Source organism: Grosmannia clavigera, assembly GCF_000143105.1.
Source record: "Grosmannia clavigera kw1407 unplaced genomic scaffold GCSC_140, whole genome shotgun sequence".
NCBI lineage: Eukaryota > Fungi > Ascomycota > Sordariomycetes > Ophiostomatales > Ophiostomataceae > Leptographium > Leptographium clavigerum.
Window position 1 is genome coordinate 230,789 of NW_014040801.1, and position 25,567 is coordinate 256,355.

Consider the following 25,567-nt stretch of genomic DNA (forward strand, 5'->3'; position numbering starts at 1 on the left):
GCCTGTATTCTATGCACATCGATCCAATTGAACACCGTGTCTCGCAGCAGATGGGGAGAGGGACTGGTTGTGAAGACATGGACTGTCTGAGAGCTCGGACGGAGATAAGACGACGGGATATTAACTGCTTACAGCCCTATGGACATATATATCCGCAGCGCAGCTCCTAGAGAAGCTGCGCAAGGTCTCATCCTCAACCGGTCATAGGGTCTCATCCCTCCTTCTTCTGTTCCTGTTTCTTCCGTCTTCTCTGTCTGCTCCCGTCTTTATCCCTTTCCATCTTCTCCTTGTGGTTCTCCATCGCCTTTGTCGTCGCCGAGCTCTCGGGCTCTTGGCATATTTCTACTCAATAAAAAACTCCCCCAACAATACCTCGACGCAAATGAAACGCTGGCACGGCTGGCACGCTGCCTGCGTTCCCGTATACACCAGCATGGCACCCAACTCGGACGCCCTCTGGGAGAATTGGCACCACTAGTTGCAGAGCACGTTACAAACTCGCTGGCGTGACTGATACATCATCTCGAGATATCTCTGCCAAATTGAATGATCTCTAATACGGAAAGCGCGGCTGGCATACATTACGAAAACTGTTGCTCATTCCTACCTGCAAAAAGACATTCTGGTTAAATTCGTTAGTCCCGGTACGTAATCCTGTGCCTTCCTTGCCATATTCCTTCCCTCCTCGCCACACGTCCTTTCCCTGTGTTCGAGTTATTTGTGCATTTTCCATTCAAATCGTTGATCCAAACATTCCAGTCCTTCACCCATCTCCCTCGTTTATCAAAAGCTCGCCCCGACACAGTCGTTGTATGGATAGAACCAGTTCGGATCGACCATGTACTCACCATTCCAGGAGCCGGCGCTGCCCGTTACGCTGAGGTCGGTGCTAGGAAAATGGCCGATCGCATCGATATCCACATTGCCAGCATCAATTTCGCCATACAGGGCTGGTCCCACAATGTTGTGTGTCGGTGCAACGATCAGATTCAACATGTGTTCTTGCGGCAGCGCCATCGGTGGCATGTGCGGCATCGGTGCGTCCGCTGATGCAGTCACCGATGTGGCCACCGATGCAGGCACCGATGAGGCCACCGATGTATCAATGGGTGCGACCACGGGTGCGGCCACAGGTATGTCCACTGGTGCATCGACAGCATCGTCAGGCAGTGTCACCTTTCGAGAACTCGCCAGATCCTGCAAAAGTTCAATGCCTTGCCCTGCCGCGCGATCCATGGCATCTGCGATATCCCGCCGCACTGGTCGACCGCTCATCAACGCCTCCAGTTGGGCCATGCCACCGGCAAAGAAAATGAGACCCTTCACGCTTGTCTCGCCCGCCAGAATGCGATCCTCCAGCAAGGTCTGACATGCCTGTGCTGTGCCGTACAGCTCGCGCTGGGTCACACTCAGGTCTGCTCCGGGGATGAAGTCCTCCTGCAACTGCAGGATCAGCTCGATAACCACCGTGGCGTGCACGTCGATAAACGTGCACTTGACAAGTCCGCGGCCGACAATGAACAACTGCAAGCATGGGTCGTCGACAGCCTTGCCGGCGCCTTGCTGTTGTGGCTGTGGCCGTCGCGGTCGACTGTCGTCATCCTGTGGCGGTCTGCTGCTGTTGAGGCGTCTGCTACCCATCGCTGGAGACAGGCTCATGCACAGAAGCCTGACAGCCGTGTCAATGCGGGCGCGCCGCGAGAAATAGTAGGTGTTGCCGGACGACTTGCGAGCAAAGGGTGAGTGCAGCGAGTGGTGAAAACGACCCGTGAGCACTTCGTAAAACAGGACACGCAATCGCAAAAAGCTATCTTTCTCCCGTGGATCCATCGTCACACTCTCCATCATGAGCCGCGCCATCCGCAGCGTCGTCGCCGTATAGCGCCTCGCCTCCAGCAGTTCGCCGCTCAGCTGCAGCACTCGACCATACGGCAGCACCTCCTTCAGGCTATTCATCACCCTGGCAATCTTGAGTCGGGGGGGGAACGACCGGAGCAGAAGCCGCTGCATGCTGGACTGCGTGAACTCCGTGTCCGGACGACCCTGTGTCGTGGACGATGACGACCGTCGGTCCTTGATCCGGCCATCATACGGGTTGCTGGAGGCCTGTGTGGTGCCGTCCTCGCTGCTGCTTGCGTTCTCGGACGGGCTGCCTTTAATTTCTATATCGTCGAGGTTTGTCGGCGGCAGGCAGTCGTAGTCGTCGATGCTGATCAACGGCGGCATGCCCTGGTCCAGGGCAGACTGCACCAATAGCTCGAGGACCGTGGCCCACAGGCGCCGGCGCATCTCACACTCGAAGAACGAAAGCGACCGGAAGTGCGACGGGTCGCGGTGGAGGCCCATACCAAGCGCCATGTGCTGCAGCGAGCCGGTCGAAAACCAGACGAGGTCGTCACCCCGGTCGAACGCCGTGGTCTGCCGCGCGATGATCACCAGACAGTACACCTGCAGCATGTCCATGCTCAGATCGCGTTTGTCCAGCGGCGTACACGCTGCTACCTCGAGATGCTTTACCGCCCGTGCGACCGCAAAACTCAGGTCGTCCCGCAGCGACGCATAACCGTCATAGAAGCGGCTGCCTAGGGCGAGAACGAGAATCAGCTTGACCGCGAACACGTCGGGCACCGCGTCCGCGTCTGCACCGCCTTCCCAATAGAGACGACACTCTTCCTCGAAAGTCGGAATGTGCAGTACTCTGAACACACACTCGAAAGCGTTAAAGTACAGGGCGACCAGGTGGTCACAAACAGCGCGCGGTGGCCGCTTGAACCACCCCGGGTCGCCCGCCTTGACAGCTGCGATACGCGTGCGATAGTCGTCCTTGATGGCCCGCGCATACCGCTTGCTGATCTGCAGAGATTTGTGAAGCGTCGGCACGGCCGCCTGAGGGCCTTGGATCGTGAGCGCATGAATGTCCGTATACTATTGGCCAGCGGATCGTCAATCGAGGCCAAATCAAGAAAGGAAAGTGGATGATGGCCGCTAACGCACCTGATCCATACTGTGCATCCAATGCGTGCGCCCAAACAGACGCGTCTTGGCCAGTCGACCGCCGAACCGAGATGGCTGATCCGTCATGGAAGCAGCATACCTCTCGGGCTCACCGGACGCCTCTTCCCCGAACGACACGGCATCGAGAGACTCGGCACTCGGCTTGACGTCGGCCGCATCTGTGTCCGGCCAATCAGGACCACTCCCTGGCTGCAGCACGGGGCTTGTCGGCGCCTTGACAGGACGGCCGTACGGAGGCGGCACCGCTCCCGTCACGTACACGCACTCGACATTATGCAGGGCACACTGGCCACACGGCGTCTTTCGGTCGCAGGCAATCTTGCGTCGCCGGCACTCGGCACACACAACGGCGGGTCTTCTTCTCTTCCGTGGCGGCTTTGACATCGGTGAGGAGGCCGGAGGCCCAGAAGAGGAGACCGAGGCTGAGACCGAGGCTCTAAATTCCGTCATCGCGTCGCCGGCCGTGAGGGGGTATCGAATCGATTAAGCACTTGATGCAGCGCAATGGAGGGGGGTCGGTAGATTGGTTGCTGCTTTGTCACTCGCTGCTACGGACATGTAGCCGGCAAAGGCGTTGGGAGCGTCACAATTTTCTTGTGCGGGCGTTGCCTTGTTGGGGACTCCGAAAAAGAAAAGGTAGGGGGGTCGTTTATCAGATCATCAGATATTCAAAGTTCAAAAGTCCCGTTTACCGTATCTTTAGCTCCGTGATTAGTGTTATTCGCCTGGAAGTCCCAGTCGGTTGAGTAATCCATCCGAGCGCGGGAATGAAGGGACAAAACGTATATACGGAGTAGACAAAGGCATTCGGGATGATTCAGCCCGTCGGCGCTTATTGTCGGCGGTCGCGAAAACGGTCTGGCCTTGTGTAGTGAGGCACACGATGTGGTGAAAAAGCTTGTATTTCCTAGGAGATCGCTATCTACACTAGGATGAGGGAGGGGTATTTACCCCCCCTCTACACCACGTGACCGTAGGTCACGACATGTAGCCGTTTTGGACTGGTGCCGTAATATCTTGCATACTATTGCGCACAAAGAGTGGCTTGCGGCAAGCAAAGCTGTTTGCTCGGTGTTTGAGTTGGCTTGATCACCGCAGCCAAGAAGTCTCTTGGGTATTTATACGAGTTTCGGCCAGACTAATATTGGAATTTGCCGATCGGTCTGCTGTCCAACACTTGCAAGAGGACATGCTATACGAAGTATGCAGCATGAATAGACTTGCTGCACGGTAAGCTTTTAGGCAGACGAAGTGTGGAGCGAATGCCCACTTCAGCTTGACGGGAAACGTGGATTAGCGGCTTGAGTTTAGCAAGAGCCGGTGGAGATGGTCAATCCAGCATAACCTGCTCAGCCGCCGCCAAAAGTGACGAGAAAAATCCGCACAATTTGCACAAAAATGGGTAAATTTGCACGTGTCTAATTGCAGGGAAGTCCACATGTGTGAAGATGGCGGCCGAAGCCGAATAGACCAATTTTCGGTTTTGATACCTGATGTGGTATTGTTCGGCCGTTGAGTTGGGTTCACGCGTTGCAGCGATGGTGGATGATGTGGGGTGCGATGTGTTGATTAGTCAGCAGATATCGTGACGCGGTCCACAGGAAAGGAAGGGGCGACCAAACGTGGTTGCCGTGGTTGCCCCAGCAAAGGCGCTAGAGAGAAAAGAGAAAAAAAATAAATGGTGGCCAGCACATACATACGACAAAGTAGCCAGTAAAGCCCAAGGCGATAAAACAAGTCAGCACGTTAGAAGAAGCGGACCCAGAGGCCATTTCGACACGACGCCAGCAAGCCTCTGCTAGCATTGGAGGACATCCGGCATTCAGTCCCTCATCACTCTCGTTTGTGGCGGGATTGTTTCTCATAGTTTCGCCCACCGCCTTTCCTCGCCGTGCTCCGAACGAAGGGCACTTTTGACTTGTCTCGACATTCCATGCGAGACCTACACGACTCACGGTCCTTACCACTACGACACAGCACGCGAGGCACTCTGGAAGGCACGTCATCATGCCGCCGACAGACGCGGGCGCGTCGTCCATTGCGGTGACGGTTCGTGTGCGGCCATTCACAATTCGAGAAGCAGCCCAACTGTAAGCTATCTGCAGCAGACGGAAAGGTAACTGGCACGGATGGCTGACCGGATCGGACGACAGACAAAAGACAGATGGGGGCACGCTCTTCCTCGGAGACGGCTCGATGGCGGCGGCTCCCACGCCGAAGCTGAACCAGAAAGGACTGCGGTCGGTGATCAAGGTCGTTGACGACCGCTGCTTGTAAGATGCCCTCGCTTTTTGTGCGTTCTTCTGGGTTCCCTTCTAAGACAGGCAGGGTTTTCGATCCACCGGAAGACAACCCGGTGCACAAGTTCTCTCGATCGGTGGTGCCGACGGGCAAGAAGGTCAAGGACCAGGTGTTTGCGTTTGACCGGATCTTCGACGACAACGCAACGCAGGCGGACGTGTACGAGGGAACGACCAAGGGCCTACTGGACTGCGTGCTGGACGGATACAACGCAACGGTGTTTGCATACGGAGCGACGGGCTGCGGCAAGACACACACGATCACGGGAACGGCGCAGCATCCGGGAATTATATTTCTGACGATGCAGGAGCTGTTTGAGAAGATGGACGAGCGCAGCGGGGAGAAGGTGACAGAGGTGACACTGTCATACCTGGAGATCTACAACGAGACGATCCGTGACCTGCTGGTTCCGGGAGGCAGCAAGCAGGGGCTGATGCTGCGGGAGGACTCGAACCACGCGGTGACGGTGGCGGGGCTGAGCAGCCACCGGCCGAACAACGTGCAGGACGTGATGGACATGATTGTGCAGGGCAATGAGTGCCGGACGGTGTCGCCGACGGAGGCGAACGCGGTATCGTCACGGTCGCACGCGGTGCTGCAGATCAACGTGTCGCAGAAGGATCGCAACGCGAGCGTGAATGAGCCGCACACGATGGCGACGCTGAGCATCATCGACCTGGCGGGCAGCGAGCGGGCGAGCGCGACGAAGAACCGTGGAGACCGGCTACTGGAGGGAGCCAACATCAACAAGTCGCTGCTGGCACTGGGAGGCTGCATCAACGCGCTGTGCGATGCGCGCAAGACGAATCACGTGCCGTACCGAAACAGCAAGCTGACGCGGCTACTCAAGTTCTCGCTGGGCGGCAACTGCAAGACGGTGATGATTGTGTGCGTGAGCCCGTCGAGCGCGCACTTTGACGAGACGCAAAATACGCTGCGGTACGCGAACCGGGCGAAGAACATACAGACCAAGGTGACGCGCAACGTGTTTAACGTGAACCGACACGTCAAGGACTTTCTGGTCAAGATCGACGAGCAGATGGCGCTGATCAACGAGCTGAAGGCGCAGCAGCGGGACGCGGAGCGGACGTATGCGACCAAGGCGCGGCGGCAGCTGGAGAAGCGCGACGTGACAGTGCGCGAGGGCATGCAGCGGATCCGGCAGGCGTACGACAATGCGGCGGCGGAGCGGCAGCAAAAGGTGGCGGACATGTGGAAGCTGCGGTGTATTGAGCGGCGGATCAGCACGCTGTCGGCGTGGATGATGGCGTTTGAGATGGTGGAGAGTGGTGGTGGTGGTGAGGTTGGAGAGGATGGAGAGGCTAGAGAGGAAGCAGGACCTACAAGGATGGCAGCAGCACTGGTGCCGATGCACAAGTCAGCACGGGGAATCCTGGCGGAGCTGGAGCACAGCCGACAACACCTGCACCAGAAGGTGGAGCGGTGCAACTGGGAGCGGGCAGTGGACACGGCGCTGCAGCACAGCATTGGACAGGTGAAGACAGCGGTGGCAGACAGCGCAGTAGCGGATGCAGGCGAGGCGATTGCGACGCTGACACGCGAGGCAGAGCTGCTGAAGGCGCAGTTTGGGCGCGAAGCGTTGGTGGAGGTGCAGGAGCAGGAGCGGAAGACGGGGACAGGCGAAGTGATGCAGGGACTGCTGGCGGCACAATTCCGGATGATGGCCGCACTGGCCGAGACGCTGGAGATGGGCGACGAGGAAGCAGGCGAGCGTGGACCGACGGTGATGCAGGAGCTGCTGGAGAAGGGAGTGACAGCGGCAGGACAGGTGATCCGGCCAGACGTGTCGGCAGAGATGGCGGCGACGATTCCGCTGCCGAAACGCGGACAGCCACGACGCAAGCGAATGTCTAGCCTGGGCTACGGAGGCTATTCGTCGACAGCACGGCCTTCTATTGGCGGGTCGTCGTATCTGGGATCGCATCTGTTGGTGGCAGCAGCGGGGACGCGGCCGGGGTCGGGGTTGGGGCTGGCATCGCCGTCGAAGGCGGCACCTCGACGACATCGGGTCAGCGGAGCGGGAGCGCGTAAGAGCGTGTCGTTTACGCCGTTGAAGAAGAAGGCGTCGTCGTCGTCGCTGAAACGCAGTGTGCGATGGCGAGACGACGCGTCGGAAGACGGCACGCTGGCCGACTACGAAAAGACGCCGCAGGGGGAGAGAAGAGAGGGAGAGGGCGTGAGAGCCGAGAGTAGGGCGAGCGAAGCGAGGAGTGAAGAGAGCCAAGAGAGCCAAGAAGAGGCGAGCGGAGCGAGGAGACAACTGGCTTGGACGATGGATACGGTGCCGGAAGAGGCGTCCAGTCCGATGAGAAGGGCGATACCCGGCTCACCGGCATCTCCAGCACTACCGACACCACCATCGCTCAGCCGGATGGACCTGTTGGCAGCAGATGAGTCGCTGTTGGTGGGCGACACGTCGTCGATGTCGACTTCGATGCTGGCCAGCAAGCCGAGCCGATTCCAAGCGGGATTTCTGACAAAGACGCGGCTATCGTCGGCAGTATCGGCGCCATCCGTGACATCCATCCCATCGGCCGTTTCGTCCTCCAGTCTCAGTCCGCCGTCACCCGACAGCGAGCGGACGTTGACGCTGGCACCTTTACAGCGACGGGCGTCACCGCTGCGCAACATCTCGCTGCCGCGGGCGGCGAATCACCAGCTGACACCGCCGTCAGCGACGCGGATTGCGAGCCTGAATCTGAGTGGCAGTCCCAAGTATATCAGCACAGGCTTGTCACCGTCGTCGTTGCGGGACGAGAACCAGCCGCCGAGTCAGCTGCCGCGGACGTCGTCGCCACGAACGTCATCGCCGGCCGGCCACCATTCGGACGCGGACATGACAGCTGGACTGACGGCTGGCGAGCTGATCGACCCGCTAAAGCTGCGGTCGGCCATTCCAGCGGCAGCAGGCGCGCGGCTCTTCTCGATCGGCACCCATAACGCGCACAGCCGGCGGACGTCATCGTCGCTGCCAGCATCGTCGGCGAGCTCGACTAACGGCATCTCGCGCCAGCGACGGCGCAGCAACGAGCGCCAGCGATCGCCACCCATTTCGTGCTCGCCGCCTAGGAGTCACGGCGCCGGAACGAGTGGCATTGGCCGGCTTGGCAGTAGTCTCAGCGGCAGTGGCAGCGGCAGCCTGCGCGACGGCATGGCCACGCGTGGCGGTCTTGCGGGTCCGTCCGGTCTGTCGGGTGCTTCAGGTCTCTCAGGTCCGTCCGGTCTGTCGCCCACACGCATCCGTCATGTTGCCACGATCAGCGGCGGCGGCTCACCTCAACAAGGCAGCCGTCTGCTGGATGGCACCGGCAGGCGACGGACTACGACCGGCAACAGCGGACTGACCGGACCCGTGGTCGGGAAGAAGGAGGGTAGCGGCAGCAGCAGCGGCAGCGGCAGTATGTCATGGCGATGAGGCGAGAGAGTCACGTGTAGGATTTAGTAGAGCGGGCTGTAACTGGTTGAATGAGTACGTGCATGATTACATAAGCAGAAGCAAACGCGTAGAGACAAGTATCAGGCCGTTGCAACGGCATAACGAGGAATGAGGGCCATGCGTTCCTCGAGGCTGAAGTCGCCGTCGGAATAGACCATGCGCATAGCCTTTTCCTTTTTCTTTTCCTTCTCGGGTGCGGCCGGCTGAGCAGCAGGCGGGCCAGGCTGAGGAGCAGGGGGACGGATGCCGGCCTCGGCCATGCGGATGATCTTGTCGATGTCGTCACCGCCGTGAGCAGCGCCAGAGACGAGGTCATCGAGCGTGGAGGCAGCACCGGTGCCGTAGGCGGAGGGTCGCTGGGGCAGGCCGGCAGGGCCGCCGATGCCGCTGTTGGGAGGCCGATTGGGGAGAGAGGTAGGCGAGGTAGCAGGAGCGGAAGCGGAAGCAGAAGCAGAAGCGGAAGCGATGGGAGCCGAGGGAGCAGGAGGCGGACCAGCAGCTGCGGCAGCTTTGCGAGCGCCTTCCTGAGCACGGTACTCGGCCAGGCGGTGCTTCAGCTCGTCGGCCGACTCGATGCGGATCTTCTTGGCCGGTCGCTGAACGCCGGGCTGACCAGGCTGTGGGTTTCCGGTCACGGCCTGGCGGCTGGCCCGGTCCTTCTGGAAGCCCTGCAAGATCTCGTTGTTGTGCTGGGTAGCAGCGGCTTCGGGCACGCCCTCCATCCCAAAGATCTCCACGTCTAGACCCTCGCGGCCTTCGATCGCGTTTTCGACCCGCACCAACGTCTCCTTGTGCACCTGGTTCATGTGCACCGACAGGCCGCCGGCCGTGTTCAGCCGCCGACCGCATCGGTCACACTTGTAGTGCTTGGCCTTTTGGTGCGAGATCAGCAGCTTCAGATCCTCAAAGTCACGCTCGCCTGGTCCGTCAGCTCAGCCGGTACGCGCTCGCGGGCACACACACGAAAAGGCACCTACAGTAGTAACACCATGGCCGGCTCAACAGCTCCTCCAGGTTCGGGTAGTTGCGCCGCTTCTTTCCCATCGTGCCGTCTGGGTGCGCGTCAGTACAAGAGGAATCGTCGTCAGCGCGGACTCCGTCGTCCGAAGGCTCGATGCCGCACCTCACCAAAGCTAGAAAGTTTCGGACGCGCGAACCAAGGACAACGCGGCTGGAGGTCACGTGATATAATGTTACGTAATATGCTCACCGCCTCAAGGGCGGGACCGTGCATCAGCTCTGTACGGAGTACGCTAAATATAGCTTGCAAACGGAATACGTCGTAGCGTCTCGATGGTCAAATAGGACAGCTTAGCCCGGTCAGCCCTCGTATTCTGTCTTTGGTGTGTATGTTTCCGTCTGTCGCTGTCGTCTGTCGTCTGACATCTGTCTGTTGCTGACAAGAAGATAGTTTGCAGAAACACCATCTCATCATCCCCTCAACCCCTCCATTTCATCTCTCCCATTCTCTCCATCACCATGTCTTCTGTCGACGTGGTCGAGCTGCGGGCGCGCTACACCGAGGCCGGCCAGGGCCAGGTGTTTACGTTTTTCGACGAGCTGACGGCGGCCGAGCAGGCCGCGCTGGTGCAGCAGCTGAGCCTGTTTGACCCGGAGCGAATCAACCGGCTGGCCGAGGAAGCGCTGCACCCGACGACGGCCGCATCGACGGGGCCGGCGCAGCTGGAGCCGCTTCCGGCGACGGCGACGGCGAGCATCATGGACGCGTCGGCCAGCGACATGGCGGCCTGGCAGACGGCGGGCCTGGACCTGGTGGCGGCGAACAAGGTGGCCGTGGTGCTGATGGCTGGCGGCCAGGGCACGCGGCTCGGCAGCACAGCGCCCAAGGGCTGCTACGACATTGGGCTGCCGAGCGCCAAGTCGCTCTTCCGGCTGCAGGCCGAGCGCATCCGCAAGGTGCAGGCGCTGGCGGCAGCCCAGGCTGGGCTCGCCGCTGATGCTGTCGTGGTGCCGTGGTACATCATGACGAGCGGCCCGACACGTGGCCCGACCGAGGCTTTTTTCCAGGCCCACGACCATTTCGGGCTCGCACCCGACAACGTCGTCTTCTTCGAACAGGGCGTCCTGCCGTGCATCAGCAACGATGGCAAGATCTTGCTCGAGAGCCGCGGCCGCGTCGCTACCGCTCCGGACGGCAATGGCGGCCTCTACCAGGCTCTCGTCGCGTCTGGCGTCCTCGCTGACCTCCAGGCCCGCCGCGTCGATCATGTTCATGCCTACTGCGTCGACAACTGCCTCGTTCGCGTCGCCGATCCCGTCTTCGTCGGCTTCGCTGCCCAGAAAGACGTCGATGTCGCCACAAAGGTCGTCCGCAAACGCAGCGCTACCGAGTCCGTCGGCCTCATCCTCCTCAAGAACGGCCGCCCCGACGTGGTCGAGTACAGCGAGATCGATACGGCCACGGCTGAGGCCCTCGATCCCAACCAGCCGGCTGCTGCTGATGCCAATGCTGCTCCCGTCCTCAAATTCCGCGCTGCCAACATCGTCAACCACTACTACAGCCGCCGCTTCCTCGAATCCATCCCCGAATGGGCTGCTGACCTTCCCCATCACGTCGCTCGCAAGAAAATCCCCTACGCTGATCTCACCACTGGCGCCACCGTCAAGCCGACCTCCCCCAACGGCATCAAGCTCGAGCAGTTCGTCTTTGACGTCTTCCCTCGTCTTCCCCTCGCCCGCTTCGCCTGCCTCGAGGTCCGTCGTGAGGATGAGTTCTCTCCCCTCAAGAATGCCCCCGGCACCGGCGAGGATGACCCCGAAACTAGCCGCCGCGATATCCTCCTGCAAGGCCGCCGCTGGATCGCTGCTGCTGGCGCACATGTTCACGGCGCCCCCGATGCCGGCGTCGAGGTCTCCCCCCTGCTCAGCTATGGCGGCGAGGGCCTCGAACGCTTCCACGGCAAGACTGTCGATGTGCCTGCTGAGCTCAAAGAGTAGACCTCCGTCGCCTGAGCAAAAGTGCATGTGCAGGTTCGTGTGTACATGATTTAACGTCATATTTACTGGCCTCGTCATGTGACTCCATTTAAACTTTTCATACATATTAGTAAGCAAGCGATCTTGTGTCAACTGTGTACTTTGTATCTTACGAGTAGTCTCTTTGCTCATCATTCTCTACTCAAAAACCGTAGTCTTGCCAAGGCCCCCTGCGACGGCCCGGATCTTGGATCCAATCTCCAGCGGGCTGCCCTCGTACACGACAAAGTGGTTGCTATCGTCGCCGCTCTGCTGCTTGCCCCCCAGCTGCAACATCTTGTAGATGTTGGTCGAAATCAGGTCCAGCGCCGTCTTCTCCGTCAGCCGTCCACCGCCGTTCTTGTAAGCAATGCCGGCCAGCAGAGCCAGGTCGCGCACCAACCAGTCCTCTTCGAGCCCAATGGCCACCACCACCCCCGCGTCCACCAGCACGTCGATCGCCGTGCCGTTGGTCAGTGGCGCCCCCGTCAACGCCCGCCGCTCGTCCCACCCTGTGCGATACGACTGCAGAGGTGCCAGCACCACGCCGACGTCTGCTGCCGCCAGCTGATCCGCCAGCAGGAACGACTCGGCGCCGCCGACAATCACAAGCCGGATCTTGGCCGGTGCCGACGCAGCCGCTGCTGCTGCCTCCACCTCCTTCTTCACTCGCAGGATCGCTGCAATCGAGTCGGCGCTGTGTGTCGTGACGGCTAGCGATAGCGAGCCAGCCACAACCTGTTGCAGATAGGCAGCCTCAGAAAACGGCTCGGTCGCACTGCTGCTGCTGCTGCTGCTGCTGCTGGCTGCCACCGCCTTGAGCAGCTTGTTCCGAAGAGCACCGACAGCCGACGACAGTGACGGCGTGCCGCCGGCTTGCGTCTTGCCGGCTTGGCCCAATGTGTAGTGAACAGCAGCATCCGAGGCAAAGACGACACCGTCGTCGAGAGTCGTCGGGCCGCCGCCCGTCAGGAAGCCCGCGCTGGTGCCAAAGTGCGTAAAGGCGCCGCCCTGCTCTGGTGCCGAAATCGCTCGCGTCACGCCGTAGCGCTGGGCTGCGTCCAGCTTCTTGCCCCCCAGGGCAAGACCGTCAATGGCCCGACTGAAGACACCGCCGCTGGCCCCGTTGTCCGTCGTCTTCTCCGCGTCGATCTGCAACAGGCCCAGCTTCGATGCAAACGCCGTAAAGGCTGCCGTCACGTATCCGTTCTGCAGTGACACCACCCGGCTGCCTTCACGCGCCATCCGCAGCTCCTCCGAGCAGGCACCCACACACGTCACACGGCCGCCAGACACGGCAACGTTGAGTCCGGCCGTAGACTCCTGCGTCACTTCCTCCTCGAACCCCGGCAGCAGCACTTTGGCCACACCCGTGAACACCACGTCGCCGCCCACATCGACGGGTGCCTCCTGGCTCTTCAGGGCGAGCTTCTCGTCCGGAACGACCGGCTGGCTGGCCGGCTTGCTCAGCTCCACGGGGTCTTCAAACTGCACCACACCGTCGATCCACACCTGCACCGGCGTGGCACCAACGCTGAGCGGATCGCTGTCCCAGACGACAATGTCAGCATCAAAGCCCGGCTTGACGCGGCCCAGACGCTGGCCAAGACCCAGACGTGCAGCTGGTGCCGTCGTGACCGAGGCTAGGGCGGCATGGTAGGGCAGGCCGTAATGGTAGGCCTTGGCAGCTTCGAAGAGCACGTGCTGGGCGTTGAGGACCGGGTTGTCGCTGACGTAGATGGGCGTCAGGCCGTTGTCGTAAAGGATCTTGCCGGCGAACTCGGAAGCCACGTAGGACTCGGCCTTGTAGTACATGTTGTCGGCAAACATGGCCGAGGCCGGAGGACCAAAGCGGTCGGCACCCCAGGCACGCTTGAGGATCTCGGGAACGAGGAATGTCTGGTGAGCGTGGTGGAAGGCCCAGACAGGGAAGCGGAACTCGTTGGTGTGGTCGACAAAGGCCTCAAGGTCGGGCACGGTGTAGCAGTGCGTGTTGACGCGGACTTGGCCACGAAGCACCGCCGCCAGCGTGTCCCACTTCAGGTCGCGTGGCAGGTAAGCCGAGACGGTGTGGTGCAGCGTGGCGTTGGACTGAGCCGCCGCTGCCTCGGCCGTGGAGCACCAGTCGTCTTGGGCCTGCACGAGGGCCGCGGCCTGCTCAAAGGCGTGCCGGAACTCCCAGCTCTCGCCGAGACGGCTGTAAGGGCCGCGCTCACCAACCTTGCCGTACACCCGCTTCGCGTTCTCGCCACAGGCCATCTTGATGTAGCGCAGACCGGGTGCATCGGGTGCCGCCAGCAGCGAGGCGATGCTCAGCTCCGGCCGTCCGTCGTGGCGGTCGACTGCGTGTTTGATTACGTAAGCCTCTCCGCCGATGTTGTTGCCGGAACCGGGCAGCACGAGCGACGTGGTGACGCCGCCGGACTTGGTCACCTGGATCTGGTGGTCCTGTGGCTGGATACCGTCGATTGCCCGTACGTACGGTGTGATGTCCGACGATATCTCGTTGGTGTCCTCGTTGCCGTCTAGTTCCGGCAGTGAGTCCAGGCCGGCGTGGCTGTGCATGTCGATGATACCGGCCGTCAGCTGGCGGCCTCGCGCGTCCCACACCACAGTTGACGCCGGCAGGGCGTCCTGGCCGATTGCCGGAGCCACCTGCTGGATCAGGCCGTTCTCTAGCAGCACGTCGGCCGTGATCCACTGGAAGCCCTTTCCGGCGCGCGCCTCCTCGGCCGTGGTGCCGGCAACCGGCTCGCCTACCCAGACAGTGGCATTGCGAATCAGCACGGGGCGCTGACCATCCAGATAGCGCGCGTTCGTGGCTCGGCCGAGTCCCTCTGCATCGCTCGGAATGCTGTGCAGGGCCGCACACGTGGCCACGTCCTCCTGCAGCTTCTCGAGCGACAGACCGGCCGTCGGGCCGTCATCAACAGGGCTCCCACGCTTCAGCTGCGTCCACTGTGCGTAACCGATGTAGAGCAGACAGGCCAGGCCGGCCAGACGCAGAAATCGGCCGCGACGACGCAGACTGTGGAAGCTTCGAGGGCCATGACGACGGGTCCACTGAGGAGGAGGCGGTGGGGGGACGGTGGCCGAGTACGGCGGCAGCAGCTGCTCGCCTTTTTCCATGCTCGAAGAGTGTCTATGGGAGCATGCAGCATTCGTTAGGGGAGTGGTAAGAGGAAAGAGGAGAGAATGGAAGACAGGAAGAAGAGAGATGGAGATGCAGCGAAACGCGAAAGATAGCCAGTCCACATAGAGACCCCACAGCAGGCCAATCGCACGTATGGCAGGAGCGACTAGCAGCGAAGCTGCCTAAATGGCGTCAGGATTGACGTGCTAAGGAGCTCTTATCTCGCCGAGACGGAAGGCGGTATTGAATTAGGCAGGTGTGATTGTCTATTGTGTACTATGTAGTAATCCAACAGGCCGAGATGTTGACTTTTTGTATCCTGTGAGCTTCCAATGCACAGCCGTCCCCAGCCTACGACTTCTTTACAGCTCCCGCAGCGCCCCGCCCTCGGCGCCCGACTGCAGCATTGTCTCCACCACGAGCAGGTCCTGCAGGGCCTCGCGGGGCGACTGCAGCTGGTCGACGGCAGCGGCACCGGTCGCAATGCTGCGGGCAAACGCAGCGAACTCGGCCTTGACCCCGTTGGCCTCGGCGGCCGGAAAGGCAGCCGGGTCGGCGGTGTCGATGACGGCAGGAGTGACGTCGCCGCGGCGCATCACGGTGACGCAGCGCGGCGTCCAGGTCAGGCGGCCCTCGGTGGTAGTGACGACGACTTCGAGCAGCGGGCCGCCAAACTCGGTGCCAAACGACATGTTGAGCACGCCGCTGACGCCGCCTCGCGTCACAGCGACGCCCCGCAGAGTGTCGACTGGCGGCAGGTGCGGCTGCAGCTGGGCGGCAAAGCAGGCCAGCCGGGCGATCTCGCTGGCATCTCCTAGACTTCCCAAACTGCCCATCAGCTGTCGCAGCGCTGCCACAAAATGCACGCCACCGTCCAGCAGAAAGCCGCCCGGATGTGTCGGCTGGCGTCGCCACGACGTGTTGATGTAGCCGCCGCTGGTCTCGTCGCGCACCAGCCGGTCGCTATGCAGCGAAAACGACACCAGTTCGCCGCCTAGCCGTCTCGCCTCGGCCACCGCCACCTGCAGCCCCGGCTGGTACCGGTAGTTCTCGGCTACCGCCCACAACGGCCGTGACGACGACGACGACGACATCTGCTCATACTCCGCAATCAGCTCTCGCGCCTCTGCCACCGTCGCTGCCACCGGCTTCTCGCTGATCACGTGCTTGCCCGCCGCCAGCGCCTGGCGCACGACTGCCGGCTGCAGAGTGATCGGTATGCCCACAGCCACTGCTGCCACGTCGCTGCGCGCCAGCAGATCTGCCAGCCCGCGGCCTGCCGTCGCCGGCTCGTCGAAATACACGTCCACGGCGCTGCTGCTGCCGGCCTTGGCGTGCAGCGTCTCGGCCGTCTTCTGCGACCGCGAGTAGATCGCCTTGAGCTCTAGCTCGCTCGCTGCCTCAATGGCCGGCAGGTGCTCTGTTGCTATCAGAGAGAAGACAGGCAGACAAGGTGGACAAGACGGCAGATAGCCACGCACCTCGCGTGGCAAAGATGCCAGCTCCCAACATTGCAATTCCAATGGCCATTTTCGCGTTCTGCTCGTTTCTTGCTTGCTTCCGTTTCGCTGTTGCTGCTTGTTGCTGCTTTTGTGATGTTTCTGACAGCAGCTCTGTCTTCTGCATCGACGTTTTCGACTAATACGTGGCCGGTCGTCGGAAAGGTCCAGCCGAGACATGTCCCCAGTCGCGGCGATTACCTCTCGCTAGTGACTTTAGCCTCGGAATGAACCCCACCATGTTGAATGTCACGAGATTACGCAAGACCAGTCATGCATTGCCACTGTGGACTGCAGTCCCATGCCGAGGACCTGGTGATCATGCTGGCTCTGGTGCTGTGGACGTCTCGATGCAGGACAGTTGTCTTCGAAAGGCAGGGCCTCTTTTCCGTACTCTGTAAGCTGGTGCTGCCAGTAGCCCGAGAACTTCGAACTCGTATCTCAGGTTGCGTTGGCCCAATGCTGTTTGTCCGACCACGCAAGTTTGATCGGAGCTGCATTGGCCAATTGGATTGACCAATCACATCATCCCACCACCAGCACAGAAGCGTAAAGCTGACAACCCTGTTCGTTTCTATTTCCCAACTGTACAGACGAAACGGAGAGAGAGCAGCATAAACAAGTTCCACACGCTGATATCTACATGCTTCCATTCTCTAATCTTTCAAAAATACTCCTCCTCATGCTCTCCCCGACCCGTCCTTGCCAATGAGGACGCTGCTGTCGTCTCCTGCACCTTTCTGTGTGGAGGGACCGCGTACCTTGTCGTGTTTCGGCTGCCCATGTCCGATGACACAACCACAGACGGCTGTTCCGGCACGCCGGCCCCTTGATTCTTAGCAGCGGGCGGGCTGCTCACGCATGGCTCCTACCACGTGCATCTGCAAACGGGGGATGGGGGATATAATGCGTGCTGTTTGCTTTGTGCTTTGTGCTTTGTGCTTTTCGCTTTAGCTTCTTGTCTGGTCTGTTTTGTAGTTTCTTCACTTCGTCTGGACGTCTGGGTGCTCATTAGTTCGTAAAGATCCGTAGCTTACAGTCCACACATCCCGTGGCTACCACGCAGCGGATCTGCACGTCCTGTGGCTCCTTTGTTCGCGTGCCGTTGGCCGCGACCGTGGTGGTGTCGGTCCTGCCGTTGCCGTTCTGGTCGGCGCCCGTGCCGCTCAGCCCTGCCGCCAACTGATCCGTCCCGCCGGCACTACGGACGAGGCTGGGGGCCCAGCGCAGCGATGTGACAAAGCGCTCGTGCGGGTCGCTGATCACCTTCACGCAGCGGCCCTCCTGGGCCAGGTCCCAGCAGCGGACCGTCTTGTCGTCGGCGGCCGAGAGCAGAAACTTGCCGCCGGGGTGGAAGACGAGCGAGCGGATCCAGTTGTCGTGGCCGATGAGCGTGCGCAGACAGGTGCCTCGGGCGTCCCAGAGCCGGATCATCTTGTCGCGGGAGCCGGTGGCGACGAACTCGGCCGAGCTGGCTGCTGAAGGCGGCCGCTTGAGGCCGGCCATCTGCGCGAGGTGCACGTAGGCCGACGGCGGCGCCAGGGCGCAGCACTCAATGTAGTGCTCGTGGCCGTAGAGCGTCAGCTTGCTCTCGTTCGTCGTGGCGACCGACGTAATGTCCCAGAGCCGCGCCGTCATGTCGTCGCCGCACGAGACGAGGTAGCGGCCGTCAAAGGCCGGCACAACATCGCGCACCCAGGCCGTGTGACCGTGCAGCGTGCGCACGACGAAGCCGGTCGTAACGTCCCAGATCTTGAGCGTCATGTCGCGGCTGGCGCTCACGAGCAGGTTGGCCGAGTTGGGGATGAAGCGCACTGCGCTGACGCTGTGGTCGTGGCCCGAGAGCGTCCGGATGTTCTTGTAGTCGTCTGCCGGGTCCCACAGCTTGATCGCCAGGTCCGAGCTGCACGACACCAGCAGCACGTTGCCCTTGGGCCCGCCGTAGTCCACGTCCAGCACCGCCCGCGTGTGGCCCTTGATCGTCTTCTCGAGCTCGCCAATGTCCCAGTCCCAGATCTTGATCGTGAAGTCGTCCGACCCCGTGGCCAGCGACGAAAAGGTCGGGTGGAACGCAATGCAGTTGATCGCGTTGCGGTGCGACTCTAGCGTGTATCGCGGTGGTGCCTTGGGCAGCCACGATGCCGGATCCTTGTTGCGCAGCATCAGCGATCCGGGAGTCGCGTTGTCCACCTCTGACTGCAGCGCGTTGTTCCGGGACTCCAGGTCCATGATCTGCCCGTGTTAGACTGTGAAGAAAAAGAGCGGAACAGACCCCCCCTCTCCATGACGCCAGAACTCCTCCCGGCTGCCCACCTTTCGCTGTAACCGTACAACGCTCGTCCATTTCTTCTCCAGCAGCGTCTCGTACTTCTTGGCCGTCGTGGCGTCATACTGGGACTCGTCCAGATTGAGCTCCTCTCGCAGGGCCGCCGCGCTGGCTGTGTAGTTGTTCGCCGCAAGATACGCAATCATCGACTTGTGTCTGGTTCGAGGCGAGGCGAAGAGAAGGTGAGGGGAAGCCCTTGTGTTAGTTGTGTTGCTGTTTGCCAGCCCGGACGGCAGGGAAAAACGTACAGCTCTTCGGCTTGGCGGCTAGTCAAAAGACTCATCGTGATGAAAGCAGCGCTTCCAGACGGGGGATCGCTGCGTGCACTGGCAGTAGACGTTCGGAGGTGATGATATGGGGGGGGGTCGTTCCTCTGTGGGCTCCCCTTCTCTTTAGCGACGTCCCTTGATTTTAGTTGGACAACCAGTGGAAAAAGGTAAATCCGACCGATCTGGGGGATGGAGACGTCTGGAGAAGGCACGCCTTTCTTGCGAGGCAGGAGCCCTGTTTGTCGTGCCTGCAGAATCGGGAGACCGGCCAGTGAGGTCGGTTTGGAAATAAGGACAGGCCACGGCAACAAAGAGAAGGGGCAGAATCTGTCGCAGCATGTAGACGGCCAAAATCCGCCGGCAGTTCGTTCGGTCACAGTGGGGCCCTGGTTTTGCGCGCCTAGAGCTTAGGTGTCACATTAGCTGGGCGAGAGCTGGATGCCAGGAACTCAGGACGGAGTGTGACACCGCATAAGCTCCCGGCTGCCGGCTGTCCAATTGATTCGTCTGTGCTGCTGTTGTCACAGCACACCTTCTTGCGCACTCGTGTTTGTATTTCTAGCAATACTGGGTCTCGGGCTGCTCGAGACGCTACAAAAGTACAGGGCAAAAAAAAGAGAAAACGGCGAAAGGGACAAACAGAGCATACAGAAAACATGTGTCGCTCTCTCTTTCTTCAGCCATACAAGGCTGTAATCGTTAGATCCGTCCGATATTAGCCATTCCAATCAGCATCCAGTTTCCAGTTTCCAGCGTCCCTATTTCAAAGCATTTTTTTGTTGAAATTGTGGGGTTTTTCAAAAGTTCAGGTTCCATTGGTGTTTTCCGTCTCGCAGAAAGGCTCTTACAGCCTGCTGCGCTCAAGAGGGCGGTCCTCAACGCTGCCATGCAGTCAATGGGGCGTTAGGTCGAAACGGTCCGCATTGGCGACCTTGGTCCAGGCGGCGACAAAGTCGCGCACAAACTTCTCGCCCGCATCGGCGCTGGCGTACACTTCGGCGATAGCGCGCAGCTCGGCGTGCGAGCCGAAGATGAGGTCGACGCGCGACGCCTTCCAGCGCGGCGTGCCCGTGGCACGGTCGCTGCCGACAAAGAACTCGTCCGCGTCGGCGCCGCTGCCGGCTGGCTTCCAGACTGTGGCCATGTCCAACAGGTTGACAAAAAAGTCGTTGGTCAGCACGCCCGGCCGCTTAGTCAGCACACCGATCGCCGAGCCGTCAAAGTTGGCGTTGAGCGCGCGCAGGCCGCCGAGCAGCACCGTCAACTCGGGTGCGGACAACGTCAGCAGCTGCGCGCGGTCGATGAGCAGCTCCTCGGCACGTGCACGAGCCGTCGACTTGCCGTAGTTGCGGAACGCATCGGCCACCGGCTCGAGGTAGCCGACCGACTCAATGTCCGTCTGCTCCTGCGTGGCATCGCCGCGACCCGGCGAGAAGGGCACCTTGACAGACGTGTAGCCGGCCGCATGGGCGGCCTTTTCGATGGCCGCAGCACCGGCCAGCACGATCAGGTCGGCCACCGACACCTGCTTGTCGGTGCTCTGCTGGGCCGTGTTGAACTGGGCCTGAATCTTCTCCAGCACGGCTAGCACCTCAGCCAGCTGGGCCGGATTGTTGGCCACCCAGTTGCGCTGGGGCAGTAGGCGAATGCGGGCACCGTTGGCTCCACCGCGCCGGTCACTGCCGCGGAACGTCGAGGCCGACGCCCAGGCGGTACGGATGAACTTGGCCGGCTCGACGCCAGAGCCCAGGATGGCCTGCTTCAGCGCAGCAATGTCGGCACTGTCGATCAGTGTGTGGGTCACTTCCGGGATCGGGTCTTGCCACAGCAGCACCTCCTTGGGCACTTCGGGACCGATGTAGCGCGTGCGCGGGCCCAGATCGCGGTGCAGCAGCTTGAACCAAGCGCGGCCAAAGGCGTCGGCGAACTCGTCTGGGTGGTCTTTGAAGTGTCGCGCAATCTTCTCGTAGGCCGGGTCAAAGCGCAGTGCCAGATCCGTCGTCAGCATGCGCGGCCGGTGCTTCTTGCTCTTGTCAAAGGCGTCTGGGATGATCTCGCCACCGTTCTTGGCCACCCACTGGTTGGCGCCACCCGGGCTCTTCTCCAGTTCCCACTCGAAGCCGAAAAGGTACTCGAAGAACTTGTTCGTCCACTTGGTCGGCTCCGACGTCCAGGTGACCTCGAGTCCGCTCGTGATGGCGTGCGGACCGGCACCCGTGCCCAGCTTGCCGCGCCAGCCGAGGCCCTGCTCTTCAAGCCCGGCTGCTTCAGGCTCGGGGCCCTGTAGATCGCCGCCGCCGGCGCCGTGGGTCTTGCCAAAGGTGTGACCGCCGGCGATGAGCGCCACGGTCTCCTCGTCGTTCATGGCCATGCGGCCAAAGGTGACGCGGATGTCATGAGCTGCAGCCAGCGGATCCGGCACCGCGTTAGGGCCCTCGGGGTTGACGTAGATCAGGCCCATGTGGGACGCAGCAATGGGCTCCTCGAGCCCGCCAGCATGCTCATGGGGGTCTTTGCTGTCGCTGACGGCGGCATAGCGCACGTCGTTGGCCATCCAGGTAGTCTCGCCGCCCCAGTACGTAGCCTCGTCGGCCTCCCAGGTGTCGGCACGGCCGCCAGCAAAGCCAAAGGTCTTGAAGCCCATGTTCTCGAGAGCGACGTTGCCGGTCAGCAGGATCAGGTCGGCCCACGAGATCTTCTGGCCGTACTTCTGCTTGACTGGCCACAACAGCCGGCGGGCCTTGTCGAGACTGACGTTGTCCGGCCAGCTGTTGAGGGGGGCAAAGCGCTGCTGGCCCTGGCCGCCGCCGCCACGACCGTCGGTGACACGGTAGGTGCCGGCGCTGTGCCAGGCCATGCGGATGAAGAGGCCGCCGTAGTTGCCAAAATCGGCTGGCCACCACGGCTGCGAGTTTGTCAGCACGGCGTTGATGTCCTTCTTGAGGGCCGCGTAGTCGAGGCTCTGGAACAGCTTGGCGTAGTCGACGTCCTTGTCGAGCGGATTAGAAGCGTCCGTGTGCTGGCGTAGGATGCCGAGACGCAGCTGGGCCGGCCACCAGTCGCGGTTGCGTGTGCCGTTGCCGGCGACATTGTGCACTACGGGACACTTGCCCTCGGCCATGTTGCTGGGTCGAGACGAGGAGAATGGGTGGCTGTGTTGTGTTTGGAGAGAAGATGTGTGAGGCAGACGGCTCAGACGGGTCAAACGACAGAGACGAGGAAGTCGGGTGCTGTGATACATGAGAAGACGGCCTGCAGCGTTGAATATGTAGCCGGAATGAGAGAGGCAGAAAGAATGGTCCACACGATACCAAATTGTGACCCAGAGACCCCGCACTTTATGCACGCACAGTGGCAATAGCCCCCTCCCGATTGGCAGGTGCTTGCGCCATCACTGCCTGTAGGGCAGGTGGGTCGGCCTTTGTGGTGCCTATGGTGCGATTCCAGTGGTCCGTAGCGCCTGATCTCGGCCTTTGAAAATCAAGCTACAGCACAAAGGGGCTCCAGCGACGGCGGCCCCACAAGACCTGGCATGAGCTATCACTACAGTAGCACGTTCAAGTTTTCAAAACACGCACACACGCACGTACGCGCACGCTTGCGAGAGCACCGCGCAGCAGCAGCGAGAAATGTATGTCATCTTCACGGGTGCCTGCACGGCACAAAATGCGACTGCCACGCGGTATCACGTGGTATCAATCCGAGTAGATCTCGGGGTTTGAACCCCACCCACACCGCCATTCGACAGAAAGGCCGCAGCGGCAGGAGCATTCGGCAGTGGTTACCAGGTCTGGAACGTTTCGAACCGGCGTCTGTTGGCGAGGGGAACACACAACCGTCAGGGCCAAGCAAAGAGGGGAAGACACGGAGGAGCAGAGGCTCTCCCCGAAGAAATCCCGAGAGGATAGGAACAGCGGAGCTGCACAACATCTGTTCTGTCAGAGAAGAGCCAACAGCCCCGTGCCGGCCTGCTCCTGTAGTTCTTCCCCGCATCCTAGATCCCGGGGTCCCGTAACAGGATGGAGCAAGACCAGCGAGCGAATGGGGGACGCTGGAATAGGATCACCTGTGATGCTTTGCTTCAGTTCCAATAGCGCCATGAGCAATGGTCATCGTTGTGGGGATGACGCGGGGAAGTGGCCGTGGATTGCCTTGTTCGTCGAATGAGTTGGTGCCTGTTTGTTGCAAACGGGCGCTCCATTTGTGGATGCCTTCTGTGGATAATTGAAGTGGTTCCCAGTTAATAATCGGCATACAACTATCTACATCCTCGGTAGCTCTAAGTTCTCTTGCCTATAAGCTGACGTAACCCGGAAGACGGGAAAGCGCATCCGTCCGTGTCAGCGCTCCTGCCATATTCCCTGTTAGCCCAATTGACTTGACTTCTCACATAAGCTTTACAAAAATGCGAACAACGCAACAATGCCCGTCAGACACGGCGTTGGCTGTCCGGATATATTACTATTAACTATGTTAATTTCATGAGTATCGTGAAATTGCATTCATGAGAACCGAAATCTCGCAATTCATCTTTCCCAAGACTCGAAGAAAAATCGTTACAAAGAAGTGAAAAGAAACCAAGCCGGCAGTCCAGCATGGCGATCAACGGTGGTATTCGGCTGGCAATTCCGCAATGTCGCCAGCCGGGAGTTCGACCGGAGCCGGATACTCGTTGGGGTGAGTAGCGCCGCCCAGCTCGGCAGCAGCAGCATGATCGTCTGGATGGGGTGTTCCTTTCAGCTCGGCAGCATCTGGGGTTTCGTCTGGGTGAGGCGTGCCCTTCAGCTCGACGGGGGGACTCCCGACCGGGGCAGGGGACATGGGCGAAGGGGCGTTTCCGGGGGTGTTGGTAGCAGCAACGACGGCCTCCTCAGGCTGGTAGGGCGCCTGTCTCCGCTTCCGCCTCCACACGGCCCAGGCAGCCACGAGGACGAGGACGATGCCCACAACGACGCCCACAACGATGCCCGCAATGGCACCACCGCTGATAGAGCTGCCGGACGACTTCTTGCTGCCGATCGTGCCAGCTGCTGTGGCCGTGGCCGTGCCCTGGCTCGAGCTCGTTGTGGAGCCAGGCCGGGCTGACGACGACGTGGAGGCCGTGAGCCCGGTGGCAGTCGAGGCCGACACGGTCGTGCATTTGGTCGAGGCGGTCGTGATCTGGGTCGCGGTTGTCTCGCCCGGGGCCAGGGTCGAGCCGTAGTCGGTGCAGCCAACGCCCTGGCCGGAAATGGACACGCCAAATTCGTCGCTCTCACAGCACCAGGACCCGTTGACGGCACTGCCAGTCGCCCACATGGTCCAGTCTGTCAGGGGACACTGCAGACAAACACATTGGTTAACGCCAACTCCCAGAGGATCTCCCGGCTTGCGAATCCGGGTCAGCTTACCTGTGGCACATTCTGGAGGTCGTCCCAGCAGTCCACGTCCTCGCTAGGACAACAGTACGCCGAGCTGTTCTCCCAACAGTGGAGCGAGTCAGGACAGCATCGAGCCTCCTGCCCTCCACCACACTCGGTCGTGTTGCTGGGACAGCCAGTCGGATTGCGCAGCGCGTAGCCGCCATCAAAATCACAGGCGGTCGCGTAGACGGCCGGGAAGAGTGAAGACAGGGCTATCAGGGCGCCTGCCACGGCTGCAAATGATGTCATTTTTCTTCGTAGAGTTGAGTTGTGAACCGGAACAGAATTTGCCGGGCAGCTTGGAGCACGGAAAGGTCGAGGTGCCGACGGTTGAGTTTAGACTGCACCAAACAACAAAGCGAGCAAGGAAGTAAGGGAAAGGGCGCAGGATCATCTTTACATACTGCGGACAGGCTTGTATTATCTTACATCCAAAAGTAGCAGACACAATTTGGGCTAACATGTCTCCACATTGTGGATTGGATGCTCAATATGGCAGATATTGAACTTTTGTTGACGAGTTCGCTTTCCTATTCGGCCTTGGCTTTGGAGCGAAGGATCGCAGAAGACCACGATGGGCCTATTAGCCAGCACACCGTCGGTGGCAGATATGACTTGTGCCCGTGGTAGCCTGAATACTCCTGCTGTGCACGTACGAGCGTGATTCTCAGTACGGAGTAGGGTTGAAAGAGCTAGAGCATAGCAGCTAGCAACCAAGGGTCGCTTGGCCCTTGGCGGCCGACAGTTCCCTAACTGCAGCGGACAATTATGCAGCAGTTAGAAAGCAGCACAGCTATGTTTTCATCTCAAGTTGCATCAGGGAGTCGCAGTATTATCATGTGGCAGGATCCAGACAAAAGTGGCACGGTGCGTATCTTGCACCAGTCCTTGAGGCCAATCGTGTTAGCACTAAACAGATCTCTCTTGGCGATCGAAAAATGAGTCTGAATTCGTCTAGCTCGACACTCCCTATGTACCCACTCGCTCACCCCTTTCCCGTGTTAGGGTCAGTGCTTTGGACAGGTCACACTTGCTCATCGGATGAATGGCCAGATCGAGAGCTCAAGGATCGCAGGTGGTCTTGCAGGAGACTACATAGTAATCTTTGCTCGTACATATATATTGCCTGGTATTTCACGCGTGACTTCTCACGTGCAGTCTCGCCTTTGCGCACTACTCCTGTAGAGAT

General features: G+C 60.4%; 8 protein-coding genes across 8 annotated transcripts; 2 read left to right on the forward strand and 6 right to left on the reverse strand.

Moving 5' to 3' along the window:
* Positions 1-783: 783 nt before the first annotated feature.
* On the reverse strand, positions 784-3,465 carry CMQ_964 (c6 zinc finger domain containing protein; the record flags this gene model as incomplete). The annotated part of the gene is made up of 2 exons (XM_014318043.1): positions 784-2,925; positions 2,995-3,465. The coding sequence occupies 2 exons, from the start codon at positions 3,463-3,465 to the stop codon at positions 784-786; spliced, it is 2,613 nt and encodes an 870-aa protein (XP_014173518.1).
* Positions 3,466-5,022: 1,557 nt separating this feature from the next.
* Positions 5,023-8,752, forward strand: CMQ_1470 (kinesin family protein; the record flags this gene model as incomplete). The annotated part of the gene is made up of 3 exons (XM_014318549.1): positions 5,023-5,105; positions 5,169-5,288; positions 5,344-8,752. 3 exons carry the CDS (start codon positions 5,023-5,025, stop codon positions 8,750-8,752), a joined length of 3,612 nt encoding a protein of 1,203 aa, XP_014174024.1.
* A 101-nt stretch (positions 8,753-8,853) lies between these two features.
* CMQ_1562 (c2h2 finger domain containing protein) lies at positions 8,854-9,817 on the reverse strand (the record flags this gene model as incomplete). Its single annotated transcript, XM_014318641.1, has 2 exons — positions 8,854-9,692; positions 9,751-9,817. 2 exons carry the CDS (start codon positions 9,815-9,817, stop codon positions 8,854-8,856), a joined length of 906 nt encoding a protein of 301 aa, XP_014174116.1.
* Positions 9,818-10,252: 435 nt separating this feature from the next.
* CMQ_698 (udp-n-acetylglucosamine pyrophosphorylase) lies at positions 10,253-11,731 on the forward strand (the record flags this gene model as incomplete). Its single annotated transcript, XM_014317777.1, has 1 exon — positions 10,253-11,731. The coding sequence occupies one exon, from the start codon at positions 10,253-10,255 to the stop codon at positions 11,729-11,731; it is 1,479 nt and encodes a 492-aa protein (XP_014173252.1).
* A 177-nt stretch (positions 11,732-11,908) lies between these two features.
* On the reverse strand, positions 11,909-14,878 carry CMQ_645 (carbohydrate esterase family 9 protein; the record flags this gene model as incomplete). Its single annotated transcript, XM_014317724.1, has 1 exon — positions 11,909-14,878. One exon carries the CDS (start codon positions 14,876-14,878, stop codon positions 11,909-11,911), a length of 2,970 nt encoding a protein of 989 aa, XP_014173199.1.
* A 366-nt stretch (positions 14,879-15,244) lies between these two features.
* CMQ_635 (nuclear migration protein) lies at positions 15,245-18,853 on the reverse strand (the record flags this gene model as incomplete). Its single annotated transcript, XM_014317714.1, has 3 exons — positions 15,245-16,308; positions 17,419-18,613; positions 18,713-18,853. The coding sequence occupies 3 exons, from the start codon at positions 18,851-18,853 to the stop codon at positions 15,245-15,247; spliced, it is 2,400 nt and encodes a 799-aa protein (XP_014173189.1).
* A 1,015-nt stretch (positions 18,854-19,868) lies between these two features.
* Positions 19,869-22,097, reverse strand: CMQ_1264 (bifunctional catalase-peroxidase cat2; the record flags this gene model as incomplete). Its single annotated transcript, XM_014318343.1, has 1 exon — positions 19,869-22,097. The coding sequence occupies one exon, from the start codon at positions 22,095-22,097 to the stop codon at positions 19,869-19,871; it is 2,229 nt and encodes a 742-aa protein (XP_014173818.1).
* Positions 22,098-23,578: 1,481 nt separating this feature from the next.
* On the reverse strand, positions 23,579-24,627 carry CMQ_497 (uncharacterized protein; the record flags this gene model as incomplete). Its single annotated transcript, XM_014317576.1, has 2 exons — positions 23,579-24,295; positions 24,367-24,627. 2 exons carry the CDS (start codon positions 24,625-24,627, stop codon positions 23,579-23,581), a joined length of 978 nt encoding a protein of 325 aa, XP_014173051.1.
* Positions 24,628-25,567: the final 940 nt, after the last annotated feature.